Below are 20,429 nucleotides of genomic sequence, written 5' to 3'. Positions count from 1 at the left end.
TAAAGTGACAAAATAAGTTGTCCTAGAAGAATTAAGAAACAGAAACAAGCAAAACTTCCCACTCTTAGTCACAGCCAGCTAGCTGTCTAGTGGGGCATTTTAGCCAGATGAGAAAGAACAGAACTATGACAAGACCTTGGGTTTAGTTTGATTCCAATAATTAGAAACTTGAACCTTTTCAGTTAGGAATATTTGATTCATGCATATTATCAATATAATTTTTAAATGATTCACTCACCAAAATTCTTTATGAAAAGAAGGAGAAAGATCTGTAATCAGCATGAAGAGTAACAGTCAAGTATAGAGACAGGGTAGTAAATTAAATACTGTAGTTCCTCCTTATCCACAGGGGATGTTCCCAGAACCACAGTGGATGCCTGTTACTGTGGAGTACTTGCCAAACCCTATTATAATTTCATGCCTTCCCATTTAACTAAGCACTTAGCACATACTGTTGTGGTAACTTTTGCAGACAGGAAAAGTGGCATGATTTTTTTTTTTTTCTTTTTCACAATTTCATAGGTAGATTTGTTCTTATCAGAGATCTCAGAACCTCAGCATACAATTTTTTCCCTTCCTTATTAAGTCAAGAACTCTCACCTTTTCACCTATAGGAAACACTTTATAGTTTCTCTATGACACATCCAAATTGCCAGCATCACGATTCCTGCATGCTGGGCTATTATATTAAGTAAAATAAAGGTTACCAGAACATAAGCATTGCAGTATCTGGACAGTGAATCTGATAACCTAGGTGGCTGCTAAGTGACTAAGCATGGAATTGCAAGACAAAGGGATGATTCATGTACAGGTGCAGGAAGTCTTAAGAATTCATCATGCTACTCAGAACAGCATACAACTTAAAATTTGTGAACTGTTCATTTCTGGAATTTTCCAAATAAATCAAGTCATGGATAAAGGGGGACTACTTTACAGTGAAGCTTATAGTCTAGGTAGATGAGCAACTGAAGTGATAGACATACAGAAGGAAAAAGTTTCTAAGGAATGAAAGTAGTTAGAAACAAGTAAAAATCAAGGAATTAGGAAATCAGACATAGACATAAATTTAAAAGGATGGTACAGATTCTAAAAGATAATGAACAGAAGCTCAAGCTAGTCAAAACTACAGAAATCAGGGGTGGGAGGGGAGGGGGGAAGGGAAAAAAATAACAAAATGAATCAAACAACATTGCCCTATGTAAATTTATGATTTTTAATTAAAATTAAAAATTAAAGGGAGGGGGGCAAGTATGGAGGAAGGAAGTACTGTATAGAGGGTAAAGAGGGGTGGGAGGGGTGGGGGGAAGGGAAAAAATAACAATGAATCAAACAACATTACTCTATGTAAATTTATGATTACACAAATGGTATGCCTTTACGCCATGTACAAACAGAGAAACAACATGTATCCCATTTGTTTACAATAAAAAAAAATACAAAAAAAATTAAAAAAAAAAGTAAATGGGATTTAATAGAAAACTTAAGTAAAGGTTTGGGTAAATTTTAAGAGGTATTTAGGTTTGGAAAAGAGCTTTAAAAGAAGGTAAAACATGTATGTAATTGAACTGATAAATATATGGGTCTTTTGCAGAGATTAAATAGACATTAAAGATACGTTAGTATTAAAAAAAAAAAAAAAAAAAAAAACTACAGAAATCAAAAGACCAAAGGAGAGCTAAAAACCACATATAATGCAGCACTACAGACACTGTCTTAATTATAAAGCCAAGCTGGAAAGCAATCCAGCCCTTGACTTCTCAGGGTGAAGGAAACTGTATCCAGTTAAGGTAAGTGAAACAGGAGGTCAAGTGCAGATACTAAGATCCTACTACCACAACATAGAAAGTGGGTCTTCCACAATAAGCAGCTGCAGGTAAAGATGATTCTGTTTCTCTAGGGTCTGATCCCCTGCTTTCCTTCAAAGAAATGAGTTTAAAAAAATGTCACCATTCCTTTTACATTACTTATTTGTGTTAGACAAGTAAGTTAATTACAATGTATTTACATACCACAAAAGAAAATTAGGTTTATTATAGGAAAAATAACACATAAATTAGCAAAGAAAAAAAATAAACTAAGTTCAAAAACTTAGAAATAATGTTGCCATTTTAGCACATCCACAAATTGTTCTGTGTAACAATACACAAGGGTAATAGATATAGAATTTCTTTATAGAAGAAGCCTAAGGGTAGCAATCTGGTGAAATTTTATTTGAATATTATTATTTTACACAGAATTGGTAAAAGTATTGTTTACATCATGTAGGCGGCTGATAAAGACTGTGGAAAAAGAAATCTCTTCCTAGTTCCCCTCTGGCATTGCCAATGCATACATAAAAATACATGTATTACAAACTGGGTTTGTATTATACATACTATTCAGCGAACTTACTGTAGAGTGGCTTTAAGGGAATATTTTGCCTTTTGAATTTCATACACTTACAATCCATTTGACAAACACTTCTAACTGAATTGAATAAAATTTCTAGCATCCTTTACAAAACCTTCAAAACTATTTTATGGTACTTGGTTGATGTGCAAAATAATTCTTTAAAGACTCAAAATATTTTTAAGTTCAGTTATTCTACATTCGTGCATCATAGAAATATTTTTAAATTAACAATCATGATTTTAAATTCTACTTCAGTAAAATATCCCAGCCTATTTGTTATTTTTAAAATTTATTCTTTTTAGTTATATGTGACAGTAGAGTATATGTTGACATATTTATACAAACATGGAGTACTTCTTATTCTAATTAGGATCCCAGTTTTGTGGTTGTTTAAGATGTGGAGATTCACTGTGGTGTATTTATATATGTACATAGAAAACTGCCTATTGGGATACAGTTATGAATTATGTCTGCATGCAACCTATGGCAAGTGTAGTTCTACTGTGGACTGTTGATTTAGTAAGATAATTGTTTTTATCATAATGATGACCATCGAAATTTATGTTTGTAATATTACTGCATGAGTAACTTTATCTTAAATGCTTAACTTGCAAAGTGAATTTAACATAGCATGTATAATGATGCCAAATGTTTACTGACACAATTTCAAAAGGCTTTACTTAGATGACATCAATTAGGTGAAAAAAATTTAAGCTACTATTGGAATAAAATGATTTTCTACTTGAAGCATCATCATATGACATGACATCAAAATGATATCTTTAAATTTCAAATTTATTCTACATTTCAATAATTTTGCTTCATTTTGTTTTTATACACGTGCTAAATTATTTTACAAAAAGTTTGTACTTTTTACGTCATTGAGAAGTCATGTTTCACAAAGTAAATATAAAATATACCTTCTATAACTGCACTGGTAAACTGTCACCTTTGGGTAATGAAATTTTGTTTGTTTATTTGTTGTTTTTACAGTAGTGGGATTGAAACCAGGGCCTCACACATGCTAGGCAAGAGCATCACCACTGGGCTACATGCCTAGCCCTTAAGCACAGTGTTCTTAATTACTGACTTCTGAAGTACACCCTTGTTTCTAGATTTCATGTGATATCATGGGATACCATGATGACCTCTAACATACATAATAAATGCCGATAGTGTCTTATTCATTATCATTTTCCTTGAGAAACAATAATGTGGTTCTTTTAATAAATAGGTACTTTTTGAAAAAAAAAAAAAAACACTGCTGTCAAAAGAATGTATGGCAAAATAAAGTTGTACCAAATAAGATTATTAATGAACAGTTGTACATTTACAACTATGCAACAAATCACAAAGCCAATGAAGAAAGTGTTCAAACTACTCTCAGCACGCTGACAGGACTGCTAAGTATCTTCTGCATATTTTTCACGAATACTCAACATATAATCATCCAATTCCTACCAATTGGCAGTGCAGCATCTTTCTGCATTTTGCAGTTTACAGCTTGGGCTATGGCACAATAGGCTGCTTAAAGAGGAACTCTGTTATCTGCTTATATGTCTCATACAGCGTTAGACAAGACAATGGTAAAAGCTGAAAATACAAAGTGGAAATCTACTAAATTCATCCCAGTTTATTTTAGTGAAATGCCTAATGATATCTCATTTAGAAAAAGAAAAACCAGGTGTGGTGGGACATGTCTGTAATCCCAATGATGTGGGAGGCTGAAGCAGGAGAACTGCAAGTTCAAGACCAGCCTCAGCAAATTAGTGAGGCAGGCCCTAAGCAAATTTGCGAGACCCAGTCTCAAAATAAAAATAATAAAAAGGGCTGGAATGTGGCTCAGTGGTTAATAAGCCCTGGGTTCAATCCTCAGTACCAAAAAATAAATCGGGAGAAATGCTAAATCTGAAAGGACAGGGGAGCAATAGCTGAAAACCAGTATTGTCTAAGGCAAAGAAGCAAAAAATGAGGAGCCTAACCAAATCTGATCCTTTCTTGTCTCTCCAAAGCTATTCTTCAGGAATTTTTTGTGCATCCCCATCTGCAAATAAACACAACAAAATGTCTCAAGTTAGAAACCAAAAGAAAAAAAAAGTCCCTCTCATTAAGACTTTTCAATGCTGCTTTCAAAATTCCTTTGGCAGAGCCATAGTAACAAAAACTGCACAGTACTGGCACAAAAAGATAAGAGACCAATGGTATAACATAGAAAACAGACAGACAAACCGACACAGATAGTCATCACATTCTTGTCAAAGGTGTCAAAAACATATATTCGAATAGAGGCTTTTTATAAACAGCGCTGGGAAAACTAATATATCCATAGGTAGAAGAATGAGACTAGCCCCTTCTCCCTCACCCTGCAGCAAAGTCAACAAAAAATGGATCGAAGACACAGGAATCAGACCAGAAACTATACAACTCCTTGAAGAAAACACAGGGCCAACACTCCAACATGTAGGCACAGGCAACAACTCTCTCATTAGAACCCTTAAAGCTCAAGAAATAATGCCAAGAGTTAATAAATTGGATGCATCGAAATAAAAGGCTTCTGCACAGCAAAAGAAACAATTAAAAAGGTAAAGAGAGAACCTACAGGATTAGAGAAAATCTTTGCTAGCTACTCTTTTGATACAGAATTAATATCTAGAATATATAAAGAATTCAAAAAACTTAGCACATGAACAACAACAAAAAAACACAATTAATGAGTAAATGAATTACACGATACTTCTCATAAGAAATACAAATGACCAAGGAATATATGAAAAAATGTTCAACATCATTAACAGCTATGGAAATGCAAATCAAAACTTCACTGAGATTTTCTCTCACTCCAGTCAGAATGGCAGCCATCAAGAATACAAATAATAATAAATTCTGTAGAGGATGTAGAGAAAAAAGAACACTTTTACACTGTTAGCGGGATTATAAATTAGTACAACCACTATGGAATTCAGTACGGACATTCGAAAGACCAGGAATGGAACCACCCTATGACCCAGCTATACCACTCCTGTTATTTATTCTAAAGAACTACAGTCATCATACTCTACTGACACATGCATATCCATGTTTATAGCAGCACAAGTCACAATTGCCAAACTATGGAACCAGCCTAGTGTCAATCGATGGATAAAGAAAATATGGTATATGTACACAATGAAATTTTATTCATCCATAAAGATGATTAAAATCATGTTATTTGCTGGAAAATGGACAGAACTTGAGAATATTATATTGAGTGAAATAAGCCAAATTCATAAAGTCAAAGGTTGTATGTTTTCTCTCATATGTGGGAACTAAAGGGGAAACATGAAAAGAAAGGAGGGGTGGGGGGAATCTCACAAAAACTGAAGGAAAATCAATAGAGCAGAGGAAAAGGACCATGGAAAGGGAAGAGGGGAGGGAAAGAGGAAATACTGAGGAATGTATATAGGCCAAATTATATTGCTGTACTGTGTGCACGTAGGAACAAATTCCATCCTCATGTACAACTGTAATGCACTGATAAAAATGGAAATAAAAACTACTTTGTTTCTGATAACTGCCTTAATTATTCTATTCATTGGTGAATCCATTCCAGTCAGATTTTTGCTCCTACCCTGACCCTATGAAAGGTCATCAATTTCCTCCCTGTTGCTCTCAGTTTTGCTCTTCAATTTACCTGTTTTTTATTTTTGTGTTTCGTAGGGTTTACCAATACAATTTAAACTTTTTTCAGAGAAATAATCAATTGTATTAGCAACATCTGCAGTCTTTTAAATTTTTTCTTATTGTTTTGACACAAAAGCACGTACACATGCACATAAATGAAACAAAAATTTCATGAACTAATGCCTGTTCTTACCATCTGAAATACATTCTGTTCTACTCACAACCTACTGATACACTATGTAACCTGGAGCTTGGAAACAAAACCTAATTTACTGACTAATACTAATTATGCATCTATATGCATATCTATTCCTAGGTTTTTAATTTTATTAACTGGTCTGATTTTTTATTTTATTTTATTCATTTATTTATATGCGGTGCTGAGACTTGAACCCAGAGCCTCACACATGCTAGGCAAGCGCTCTACCACCAAGTCACAACCCCAGCCTGCTTTAACTGATATATTTTTATATGAGTACTTAATGTGCCCCTCACCTGGTTTTTAAATTTTTTTCTCAGCATTGTAGGACCTCTGCTTCTCCACTAAAAATTCTAGAATTATCTTTTAAATTAGGTAAAATTCCTTTTGTGATACTATCATAAATCAAAATGCTTCTTAAGGCATTTGTCCATAAACATGGCAAATATTATCAAAGTTTTAATTTTCTTTCAATGAACCTCTGTCAATTTCTGTAGGAAGGCCATATTCATTTTTTGTTAGATTTATTCCAAAGCATGTTCAATTGTTATTTGCTTTTGTAAATAACTTTTTTCTAACTTGAATTTTAAAATTCAATTTTGGAGGTGGGAAGTTCAGAGTGGGTCTATCCAACCACTTGCTTAACTACTGTGATGTTAATTCCAATATTTCGAACATTAGGTTTTCTTTACAGTTATATGATTCATGAATAATATCACTTTTATTTCTTTTCTTCATATCTTTATACTTTTTCGTAGGTTACTACCTGTTTAGGACCCCTATGAAATGTTGAAGTGGTTAAAATAGGTCTCCTTGGCTCATTCTTGATGTTAAAGAAAATGTTTCTACAGTTTCCTCATGAAATACATTTATATCATAGTTTCCTTTCATTTATGACTTAAGCTTTTTTCCTTAAATAATGTATGTGCAGTGAAAGTTATCTAATGTTTTTCTGCATCTACTGGATGACCATGTGCTATTATTCTTAATCGATTAATGTACCAAATCAAATCCTTTGAGTACATTAAACTATATCCATATTCTTCGGATAAACACAACCTGATAATATATTCTTGCTTATTAAAAATATTGGCTTATAATTTACCTTTATAATAATGTCCCTTTTCTTTTCTGATCTTCACATAAAAATTTTTCTAAAATTGAACAGGAGTTAGTCATGGCATATCCTCTTTCTATATTCCTTGGAAGAGTTGTGTACATTTAGAATCACGTATTCCCTGAAAATTTAGTTAGAATTTGACTTAAAACTAAGGGTAGCAGATTCTACCAGTATAAAATAAAACTCCTCTCTTTGATAATATACTTTGCTTAAATGTCCTTGCATTTGATAACTTAGTTACTCCAGTTTTCTTATGTTTACTATTGACGGCATCTTTGGATTAATTTATCCATGCCTATATTTAAAGGTGAGTCTTTTGAGTATGACATATAGTTGGGTCTTGCTTTTCCTTTCTTTTTGTTTTTTCTAATCAGTATTGATTTCCTGGCTTTTAACTAGAGTGTTCTGACTTGTACTGTCTAGTGTAATAGTCACTAGCCTCATCAGTCTACCTAAAGATAAATTTAAATATATTACATCCTAAAAATAATAAATGTTATTCCTTGGCTGTACCAACCACATTAAAGTGCTCATTAGCCATACAGCTAGTAAAGCATTGGACAAAGCTGATAAAAGACATCTCCATCAGTGGAAAGCTTTACTGGAAAGCACTGCTTAGAGCACTTACTGTCCAATCAATGGATGGATTCAGGTCTACCATTTTACTTTATATTTTTTGTTTGGCACGTCTATATTTTGATTATTTTTTTCAAATAATCTTTTGGATTATTTAGGGTTTCTAAAATTCCATTTTAATTTTTCTACTAGATGTTTTAGCTATGCATTTTAAGTTTTTTTCAGTGGTTACTATAAGGAAAACAATACATTAGTTAACTTTTTTTCCACAAGGTACTTAAGAGTTAATATTGTACTACTTCACAAAATTGTAGATCTATTGCCTGCCCCCACCTTAATGGGATAGTTGTCACATGCATTGCATCCACATACCTTATAAGCCTACATAGAAGTTTTATAATTTCTGCTTAAAAGTCTGATATATTTTAGAGTTTAAGAGGAAAAATAATCTTTTATATTTACCAAATATTTATAATCTCTCTTCATGTGGGTAACATCAAATTGATTTTATATTTCTATTATAAATATAAAACTTGGTAATGGAGTTTTATACAAATATAAAACTTGAGAGGATTAGTAGCTCAAATCATGTTCCTTTTTTAAAAAAATCTAAAATGCTGAGAATAATATGTGTGTGCACGTGTGTATCTGTTTGAGTTTATAGGAACACTAACAGGGCAGGAAAAAAAAAATGACCAAGTTCCAGAAGAAAATGAAGAAAGGTAAATTTGAATTCGAGGCTGCTTTTCCCTCGAGGTGTTTACTAATTGAAAAGACATAACTGAGAGGCTTGGAACATTTTATTAGTAGCATGTGGCTAGGGATACGGAAATTGGAGTTCAGGGTGCATCAAACAGCAGTGACACTGTTAAGCTCCAAACTGAGTGGAAAATGGGAGGACTACATTCCAGGTGTAATTGTGAATCAGATGCAGACTCGTCCCCAATTAGATTAAAAGCCCTGCTTGATGTATTTGAATTCCTGAGAACTAGTTAGGGTGACATGGGATTTTCCATATGACTTATTATATATCATAAAAAAAAATTCCTCCAAAGACAGAGAAATCAACCTAGCTCTCAAGTGATCTCTTTCCTTTCTTTCTTTTTAGTTTGCTTTTAAAGACAAGAACTCGTTCTGTTGACCAGGCTGGCCTCAAACTCTGGGACCAAGTGTCTTCCTATCTCAGCCAAGTAGCTGGGACTACAGAAATATGCCACCATGTCCATTCAAATGATTTTTTAATACATTTAATTATTTTTGATACATTCATATTAATATATATCATACTCAAAAAATAAGTTATGTTAAAATTAATGGCAGTCTTGAGGACTGCTGTCCACATTCCATTGCAGGCACTTGATTCCAGAGGGAGTCAAGTAGTTACTTTAAATATAAATGAACTAAACTCTCAGTTAAAAGGCAATGACTAGCAGAACAGAAAATTAAGAAATGACCCATGTATATGCTATTTATAGAGACTCACTTTAGATCCAAAGACATGAATAGGTTCAAAGTAAAGGATGGAAAACCAGTACCCAAAGAAAGATGGAGCAACTACACAAATATCAGATAAAATAAACTTTAAAAATTGTTACAAGAAACAAAGAAAGACACTATATACTAATTGTTTTAACCATGTTTTATATCCCTATGACCAAAATGTTCAAGAAGAACAACTTAGAGGAAGACAAGTTTATTTTGGCTCATAGTATCAGAGGACTGAGTCCATAGACGGCCAGCTCCATTGCTCTGGGCCCAAGGTAGGGCAGAACACAATAGGAGATGGGCATGGGAGAGGAAAGTTGCTTCCCTCATGGCAGCAAGGAATCAGAGAGAAAGGGAGGAGGAAGGGCCCCACAGAGAAAGGGAGGAGGAAGCATCCTTCTAGGACAGTCCTCCCCCAAGTGACCCACCTCCTCCAGCCACACCCCACCTGCCTATAATTCCCACCCAGTCTATTTAAACTAGATTGGGTGGGAACTAGAGTATAGCTCTTATGATGTAATCATTTTACCTCTGAATATTTCTGCATTAACACAGGAGTTTTTGGAGGGCACCTCATATCCAAAACATAACACTGACAACAGGGTTAATCAATCTAAAAGATATAAAAATTATAAACATATCTACCTAACAAATGACAGAATGAAAAGGAAATATAAACAGTTCTATAATAGTTGAAGACTTCAATATAATACTTTTAATAATGACTAGAAGTACATAGATGGCCAATAACAGGATTTGAATAGTATAAGCCAATTAGACCTAAGATACATATAAAGGAATTCCACCCCCAAACAGAATATATATTCTTCTTAAGTGTACATGGAATAGTCTTCTGTACAGTTCTTATGTTATGTAACTTAACAACTCACAAATTTTAAAAGACTGAGATTATACAGACTATGTTCTCCATTCACGAGTGAATGAAATTGGAAATCAATAACAGTATGAAAACTACAAAGTTCACAAGCATGTGGAAATTAAGCAACCCATACCTAAACCACCAATGGGAAAAAAGAAATCACAAGAATAATCAGAAAATGCTTCAAGATGAATGCAAATGGAAATAACACTTCAAAACAAAAGCAGTGTGCTTAGAGGGAAATTTATAGCTACACATGCCTATAATAAAAAAGATTCAAACAAATAACCTAATTTTATACCTTAGAAACCAGAAAAAGAAGAGCAAAAATTAAATTCCAAGCTAACAGAAGAAAATAATAAAGATGAGAGATAAAATAGTAAAGAGAAAAAGAATAGAGATAAATCAAGGAAATAAAATTGATTATCTGAAAACATCAACAAAATTGGCAAATGTTTATTCAGACTGATTAAGAAAAAAGACTCCAATTACAGCATTAAAAAATGAAAGTAGGACATCACTACTGACCTTATTTAAAAAAAATTACAAGGGAGTAATATGAACCACTATATGCCAATTAACTAGATAACCTAGGTGATTTGTATTCTTACAAACAGACTACAAAAAACTATAGACAAATATCCTTTGTGGCTACGGATGCAAATGTTCTCAAAATAATTGCAAATAGAACTAGCAGCATATTGAAAGGACTACACACCATGGCCAAGTAAGTTTTACAAGGAAAATTCACATTAATGAGTTATACAAGGAAAACAAGGATAATTCACATTCATGTAATACATACTAATAGAATGAAGAAAAAATATATGATTACTCCATTGATGAAGGAAAAAAAATTCGACAAAACTCACCACCCTTCCATGACAAAAGCACTCAATAAATCTGGAATAGAAGAAAGACTGCTTAACATGATAAAAGGCATGTATGGAAAACCTACAGTTAATATAGTCATGGGGAAATGAAAGCTTTCCCCTAAGATCAGGAACAAGACCAGGATGTCTATTTTCACCACTTCTATTCAACAAAGTACTGGAAATTTGAGCCTGAGCAATATATCAAGGTAGCAAAAAGACAACCCAGGAAATGAGATAGATTGGAAAGAAAGAAGTAATATTATCTATCTTCAGGTAACACATTTTATATGCAAAATACTCTTTAAAAATGCACAAAAAATCCAGTTAGAGCTAATGAACAAATTCAGCAAAGTTGCAGATACACCAAGACATTAAAAAAAAAAAATCAATTGTATTTTCATATGTTAGCAATGATAAATCTGAAAGGAAATTAAGAAAACTATTCCATTTACAATAGTATTAAAAATAAAGGGGCTGAGGATTTAGCTCAGTTGGTAGAATGCTTGCCTTGCATGCACGAGGCCCTGGGTTCAATATCCGACACCACCAAAAATAAATAAATAAATAAATACATACATAAAAATATTTAGACATAAATATAACCAAGGAGGTGCAACACTTATGTACTGAAAACTATGAAAACATTGTTGAAGAAATTAACAAGAACTAAATATATGTAAAGGCATCTTGTGTTCATGGACTGGATGACTTAATATTGATGGCAGTATTTTCCCAAGTAATTTACTGATTTAATATGATCGCTACAAAGTCTCACTAGCCTTTTTTGCAGAAATGGAAAAGCCAACCCTAAAATTCACACAGAAACACAAAGGCCCCTAAATAACTACAACAATCTGGGTAAGGAACAACAAAGTTGGAAGACCCAGGCTCAAAGTTGGAAGACATTCCAATTTCAAAACTCATTACAAAACTTCAGTAATAAAAATAGTGAGGTATTAGTACAAGGATAGACATTCATATCACAGGAATAGAATTGAGATTCCATAGATAAATCCCTACCTCTACAGTCAATTTTCAGCAAAGATACTCAAACCATTAAGGGAAAGAACAATCTTTTTAACAGATGGTGCTAGGACAACTATATATGCACATGTAAAAGAATGAAGTTGGACCCTTACCACGCACCATATATAATTCAAAATGGATAAGAAATCAACTTAAGAGCTATAACTATAAAATGCTTAGAATAAAACATAAGAGGAAGCCTTCCTGATCTTGGATTTAGCAATGGTTTCTGAAATGATGATATCAAAGGTAAGAGCAACTAAGAAAAATTCAATTGGACTTCACCAAAATTTAAAACTTTTACACAAGAAAGGACACTATCAAAATAATATAAAAATAATAAAAAGACAACCCAGGGAATAGAACAAAATATCTGCAGATCATGTAAGGATCTACTATCCAGAATATATATTTAAAACACCCTTCTAAAGAAGAAAATACAAATGACTAAGTACACACTTGTAAATGGGGAAATACAAATCAAAATCAAAATAAGATACCATTTTATACTACCTAGAATGGCCATGATTGTAAAACAAACAAAAATAAAACAACAAATAAGAAAATAATACATGTTGGTAAGAAGGTGAAAAAATGGAACTCATACAATGCAGGTGGGAATATTACAGTTTTACAAGGTGCAGTCACTGTGGAAAATGCTTCAGTGGTTCCTCAATAAGTTGAACAAAGAATTATCACAAGATACAGCAACTGCACACTTAGGTATATATCAAAGATCGAAAACAGGTGTTCAAACAAAAACTTGTAATGTTCACAGCAACTTTATTCCCAATGGCCAACAGATAGAAACAATCCAAATGTCCATCAAAAGACTGAGTTATGGTTAAACAAAATGTGGTATATCCACACAATGAAACACTACTAAGTAATAAGCAACGAAGAACTGAAACATGCTACAATGTAGATGGACCCTGATTACACTATATGAAAAAAAGTTTGACACAAAAGCCACAAACTTATTTCATACAGCATTGATAAATACAATAAATATTAGTATATGGCTTCACATAATATAGTGTTTAAATTTTGTATTTTTGCTGGAATATAAATGTCATAAATGCAGAGAAAAGTATAGTTCATTCACTAAATGTTTATGACTTGTATGAATGACTTCTACATGGTAGGATTTCAAATAACTATTGAATGAATGAATGGCGTGTTATGCACTCAAAAGCTTTCAATGGTTCCCTAATATGCTTGCAATAAAGTTTCAACTCTTCACTACATACAGCTCATAAGTCCTACATGATTTGTCCCATATTTCTTTCTAGTCTCATTCTAGCTTCATTAATGTCCCAGGCACTGTGCTAGGGATACAACAGGAAGACTAACAGTACCTCACCCTTATGAAGTCTATGGACCAGAAGGAAATACAAACAACAAAGTAGTAAAAAGGTGTGAGGTATCATGAGAACCTAACAAGCATATAGGACCTGGATTCTGGGGTGGGAAAGAGAGGCTCAGGAAAGTTCTCTGGGAAAAATGACATCTTGGCTCAAACAGAAAGATGAGGTAGCTAAAGAAAAGGGCAAATTCCAAACATAGGGATGTGCATACAGGAACCAAACACTGAAACATAGGAATTGAAAGGATGTTATTTCTGTAATGTTAAATTATGGATTATCAAGTAGGAGGGGAGCAGAGAGAGAAGAAGTTGAAAAGAATGGAAAACCACCAGAATTTTTAAGAGGAAGCAAAAAAGAAAAATCACTGAATGTAGCTATCTTCTTACCTGTTTGTATATTACACTGAGGATATGAACTGTATCTGTTTAGTCATTTCACCAGTGACCAGAATAATGCTAGGCACCATCCTACATATTCAGTATGTATTCAGTGATATCAAATAAAAACACTATTGGTAGCAGAATGAAAAATGAAACCCAAGATTTCTGATTCTATAATCCATTACACATGCAAATATATACAAATATTACATATGTATACATAAACTAGATTTCTCAGAAGGTAGATCGTGGCTACAATAAAACTACTGAAATTAGTTAAAACTGGAATGAATTGGATTGAAACATACTGCTGCTTGTTAAAAACAAATATAAAAGTAAAAATATGGCTAGAAATATACATGATCATTATTGAAGAACCAATAATTAAAATGAAAAGCTTTGACAAATATTTTTCATCAGCCTTATTTGAATACAGGTCAGTTGTATATTTCTAACCTGAAGCAGGTAAAAATTTTGTCAGATTATGCAAAATTGAGAAATGTATTTTTCAACCTTTCCAGATTCTGACTTTAACTTACTTCAAACATGAGCAATTGGTTCAGTTTTATTTTTTGTATTCTAGATTATATGGCTTTAAAGTAAAGGTTGAGAATTACAAGTTACAATATACCTAAGAGTTCATACTAGTACAATAATCCTAAATTAAAACTTTGTTACATGAAAATCTCAAATGATATAGAGCAGCACTTTGCTCTAGAACAATCTTGAATTTAAAGTTGAATTTTTCTTTTTAACCAAGGGATATTAAAAAAAAATTTAACCGGGAATATTAAAGATCAACGTAAGCAAAATTCAGAGAAAAAATAAGTGTCAACTATATATTTGTTATGATTATATATTCCTTTTTAAAAAATCTTTGATAAAGTCTGGCTATTACCCAGTTTCAGATACATTTACATAAAGTTAAAATAATAAGCAACATATTCCCCAGTCTTGCAAAGGTAGTGGAGTTTATTTAATTCACTATTGTTTGAGTCCCTTTCAAGAGCCTATTACAGCTTAAAAGATCTCTCTGTGATAACCAGAGCCTGCAAAGCCTGGAAAAATATATTCAATGAATTATATTCATGACTTGAAGTAATGTCACCACCTAACATGCATATTTTATCTTTTAAAATTTAGTCATATTTTGTTCTCTTATCTCACAAGATAAATATATGTCCTATTTTCAGATGAGGGAATGGTGTTCAAAAGAAAACACGTGATTTTCACAGTGTATTCAATGCATCAGGAACAGAGTCTTAACTAGAAATGGAGCATTCAAACTCAGATTTCTCCTGTTGGGACCCTGCTAAATCTCCAGAAATGATCTTATCTTTGACACTGACACAAGTTAAAAAAAAAAACAAAACAGATTTCAATTTTCTTCAAGGAGTAACTGATACTATAAATATTTATACCGAAAATTATATTGTATGCACCATAAAAGGATGAAAGGGTGGGAGCGAGTAGCAGCAGACGGGATGCCACATGCCAATCCAGACTGCCATACTTCCCCCATCATCTCAAAACCCACCGCGCGGGGCGGGGGGACTTCAGGCCGGGGGTGTCCCCGGGGCCTTGTCCTTAGGACCGGAGGGGCAGGGGAGCTCGCGCCCGCCCCCGCGGGCCTTCCCTGCGGCCTGGAGGGGCGGCCCCGAAGTCAAAGGAAGGTGCGCTTCTCCGCCCCGAGGGAGGCGCGGCGGGGAGGGCCGGGCCGGGCCCGGGCGCCCCGCAGCCTCGCTCCCCAACCCCCTCCCCGGCCTCCCCGCGTCCGAGCCCTGCAGTGACAGCTCGGCCACCGGCACACCTGCACGGAGCCCAGCGCCCGGAGGAGGCAGGGCGACCCGGTCGTCACCTTTTGAGGTATCGAGCGTCCTCCCCCTGCATGGCGGCGGCGGCGGCGGCGGCTTGGAAGCACGGCTAGCCGAGAGGCCGGCGGGCTGTCCGGGGACCCGGCCTGGAGCACCCTCACGCGCAAAGGCGCTGACAGTCCCGAGGCCCGCAAGGCGGGGCGGTGGCGGCGGCGGCGCGGCGTTACCACGGTGAGGCCGCGGGCTCCTCCCACTGCTCCGAGGCACGGCGCGCCCGCGCTGACCAGACACGCCCCAGCCCGCCCCGACGCGCATGCGCCAGTGCCTACGGCCGCCCCGCCTGCCCCCGACGCGCATGCGCTTGCGGCCGCCCCGCCCACCTCTGACGCGTCTGCGCCCCGCGACTCGTCTGACAGGACAGGTTTGCCCGGGAAGGTTGGATCCTGGTGGAGCAGCTGTGGTTGAGTGGCTGTCTGGTCCCTGTCCCCTAGAGAGTGGAAGTACAAAGGGCTGTTTCCTTTAACAGAACAACAGAACTAGAATTTGAGAGAAGTTAACTTTACACAGTTAACTTTGCACGAGTTTGAGGAACAGATTTGAGGTTATCATGATTAAAAATGCTACCATGACTTTGTTAATCAAATCAGTCTGTTTGGCCTAAGGACGGACGTACAGATCAATAGGAGAGAATACAGCACCCACAAAAAGACTCATTCAATTATAGTGCAATTAATTTTTCAGGTCATTTCTGAAAACATTTTAAATTCACAGGAAGTTGCAAAAATTGTTGAGCGGTGTCAGTGTACCTTCACCATCTTCACCAATGGTGGTATCTTGCATAAATCTTTTACAATAGGAACACCAGAGAACGGATAGTGACATGATGTGTGCATATTATTCGATGCCATTATATCACATGTGTAAATTCCTATTCATAATTTCTTAGTGAAGCATTTTTATTATGGCTGTTTTAAATACTTGTCAGATAATTCTAACATCTGTGTCATCTTAGTGTCAGCATCTGTTGATTATTTCGAGTTGATATTTTCCTGGTTCTTGTTATGATTCATGATTTTTGAATTTTGGATATTACATTATGAAATGCTTGATCTTCTTTCAATATGCTCTAACAGGCTTCCTCTAAGACCACACCACCCTGGAAGGGAGGTACCATCCTGCTACTAACGTGTGGGGGTTGATGTTCTGGGTTCCCTACTCAGCCTCCTTTGACAGCTGTAGGGGTAGGAGTGCCCTATTTTTGCTCCCCACATAGTCTCCACTGAGGTCATGGTGGTGAGGTCTTGTTATCACCGGAGAGTTGCAAAATTTCTAGTGGGGTGAGGGCAGCTCGTTACAGCTCAAGCGTGGTGGAAATCTAGGGCCTCCACTTAGGTTTTGCTTATGTTGATGAAAGCAGAATCAGTTTTTTTTGTCCTTATTGTTTGAATGGAATAGAAAGTTATCATTTAAATGTTTTCTGTTTGGTAGCTTACTTCTTTCCTGTTTCTTAAAAGGAGAGAGAGGAGGCCTTTTTTTGGATTTTTGGAGGTCTGTGTCTATTCCGTTTTCTGGGCTTCTGACTTCTCCAGAACCTGGCATGGGGTATATGAAGGAAAAATATCCATGAAGGTCACTATTGTGCCAGTCCTTGAGTCATAAAATTGCTATGTGGTCTGCTTTTTGTTCACCTGTCAGAGTTTTTTTTAAATGTTTGTTTTATACATATCATCTAGAGATTTAGCAATATTTAGTGGAAATAGTATGGAGAAGAGCCTCTTTTTCATTGTAGTGTTGAACTGAATGTTGTTTCACTTATTTTTGGTGAAAGTACCAAATTAAAAAGAAAAAACATGGTTTTTTAACCAGAGTCACCAGAACAACTGAATGTACATGTGAAAAATAAATACGTTTCATTATGATTTGGTATGAGGTGTCCTGAAGAGCTCTGTGTGTCTGTAAGAATATTCAGGAGTGAAATGACTGGATTTTAAGAGCTGTAACCTAATCAAGATATCTTAGTTTAAATGAACTGATTAGTGGTAACTGTGGGCTGGAGGAGGTGGGTCACTGGGGTGTGTCTGAGAAGGGTGCATCTTCCCTGTGTCCCTCTTGCTTTAGTCAGCTTTTTCACTGCTGTGACTAAAGGACCCAACCAGAACAATTTTAAATTAGGAACAGTGTATTTGAGGGCTCACAGTTTCAGAGGTCTTATCCATAGAAGGCTGGCTCCATTCCTTGGGGCTTGAGGTGAGGCAGAACATTATGGCGGAAGAGTGTAGCAGAGAAAAGCAGAGAAAACAGGGAAAGAGTTCTCTACTTCCCAGATACAAATATATACCCAAAGTCACACCCCAGTTCCCACCTTCTGCAGCCACGCCCTACCACTTCAGTTACCACTCGATTAATCCCTATCAGGGGATTAATTCACTGATTAGATTAAGGCTATAACCCAGTCATTTCTCCTGTGAACCTTCTTGCATTGTCTTACACTTGAGCTTTTGGGGGACACCACATCTAAACCTTAACACATCTCTCTGTTTCTCTGCTGACCTTGCCATGAGCGGAGCAGTCTTCCTTTGCTAGACCCTTCCCCCATGATGTGCTGCCTCATCTTGGGTTCAGAGCAATGGAGTTGGCCATCTGTAGTCTGAGACCTCTGAGACTGTGAGCACCAAATAAACTTGTCCTCCTCTAAGTTTTACTTGTCATGTGTTTTGGTCACAGCAATGGAGAAGTTAACCAAAACAGGCCTCGTTTTTTTTTTCTTTGCACCATACACAAAAGATAACTAACAAGTTCATAGATATAAACATAAAATCTAAAAAACTATAGAGCTTCTAAAAGAAAACAAAAATATTTGAGACTATAATTATAGGCTGGGATATATTTCTTAGACATGATACACAAAGAACTAACCATAAAACAACAACAAAAATTTTGAATTGATATCACCAAAATTTAAAACTTCCCTTTGGAAGATACCATAAAGAAAATGAAAAGTGACTGAGAAAAAGTATTGCCGTAAATATATTTGACCAAAGGATTGTTTTCATGATAAAAAAAGATGAGATTCTGAACCACTTAATTAAAATGAGTAAAAGATGCGTACAAGTACACAGATATCTTATAAGCAAAGATGACTCAACTTCATTTTTCAACATGGAAATGGAAACTTAACTCACCATGAGATACACTGTGCACCTGCACAAGGGTACACCTGCACTGCTACAGTAACAAACTACTACCAGCAGACTGATTAAACCACAAGTCCATCAGTTTACAGTTTTATAGGTCAGAAGTCTGAAATGGGACTCACTCAGCTGAAATCAAGGTGTGAGGAAGCTTGTATTCCTTTCTGGATGCTTTGGAAGAGAATCCACTTCCTTGCCTGATTTAACCTCTTGCAGCCATCCACATTCCTACACCCGTGGCCTCTCTCCTCCATCTTCAAAGCCAGCCATAACAGCTCCAGTCCCCATCCTGCTTCTTGCTGGTCCTCCTTTTCTTTTATTTTTTCCTGTTACCACTGATGGGAAAAGTTTTCTACTTTTAAGAACTCTTATGGACTGAACTGGGTAATTCAGGATAATCTCTCCATGTCAAGGTAGGTCCTTAACTTTAATCATATCTGTTAAGTCCCTTTTATCACTTAAGGTAATATATTTACAACTTCCAGGATAGGATGTGAGGATGTATCTTTTTTTTCTTTTGGAGGGGACAAATTTTGACTGTCATAATACCCACTATAATGATTGAGATTAAACTGTGAGACAGTACCAAGTGTTGACAAGATGTGGAGCAATTGGAGTTCCGATACATTGCTTGGGAGAATGCAAAATGGTACCACCATTTTGAAAAGCAGTTTGGCAGTTTCAACAGTTAAATATTCATTTGCCACATGACCTAGCAATTCTACTTCTAGGTGTTTATCCAAGAAAAATGAAAATATATGTCTATGACAACTCTTGTTCACAAGTGTTCATGGCAGTTTTATTCATGACAGAAAACTGCAAACCACCCAAACATCCATTAACACATCGGCTGATGCAAATGGTGGGATATTCACACAGAGGATATCATTCAGCATTAAACAAAACAACAACAGATATATGCAACATGAATCAGATTCAAAACCATTCTGATGAAAAAAAACACGTTTTTCATTTATAAGACTTTCTTGGATGGAGAAAGAAAAACGTATCTATTACGACAGAAGGCAGACAAGGGGTTGTCTTGGGCCAGGGATAGGAAGTAGACAGACTGAATTCAGCCAACCTGAAGGGAACCGTAGGGTGATTGTTACCCACTTGAGCACATCTGTTAAAACTCCAAATGTTGGGTGCCATGGTGCACACCTGTAATCTTGGAGGCTGAGGCAGGAAAATCACAAGTTCAAAGCCAGCCTCAGCAACTAAGATCCTAAGCAACTTAGCAAGACCCTGTTTCAAAATTAAAAGAATAAAAATGAAAAGGACTGGGGGTGTGGCTCAGGGGTTGAGCATCCTCAAACTTGAAAGTTATATGAAAATGCCAGAGGTTATTATTATTTTGACAGCATCTGAAATTCGTCAACTGTATATATTGAATACTGTACTTAGCCTGCACACCTATAATCCCAACTACTCAGCAGGCTGAAGCGGGATTGTTAATTTGAGG

The 20,429-nt window shown here is 35.8% G+C and overlaps 1 protein-coding gene across 1 annotated transcript in view; it reads right to left on the bottom strand.

The window, feature by feature from the left end:
• The window catches only part of KIFAP3 (kinesin associated protein 3), a 126,022-nt gene extending 109,954 nt beyond the window's left edge, over nucleotides 1-16,068 (bottom strand). The window contains exon 1 of the mRNA XM_079108090.1: nucleotides 15,818-16,068. Coding sequence (XP_078964216.1) covers nucleotides 15,818-15,849 — 32 coding nt within the window. The 5' untranslated portion in view covers nucleotides 15,850-16,068. The remainder of the gene's footprint in view (nucleotides 1-15,817) is intronic.
• Nucleotides 16,069-20,429: the final 4,361 nt, after the last annotated feature.

Source organism: Sciurus vulgaris, assembly GCF_902686455.1.
Source record: "Sciurus vulgaris genome assembly, chromosome: 12".
In the NCBI taxonomy this organism is placed as follows: domain Eukaryota; kingdom Metazoa; phylum Chordata; class Mammalia; order Rodentia; family Sciuridae; genus Sciurus; species Sciurus vulgaris.
The sequence above is the reverse complement of the archived record's forward strand: the minus strand, read 5'-3'. Positions and strand labels throughout refer to the sequence as shown.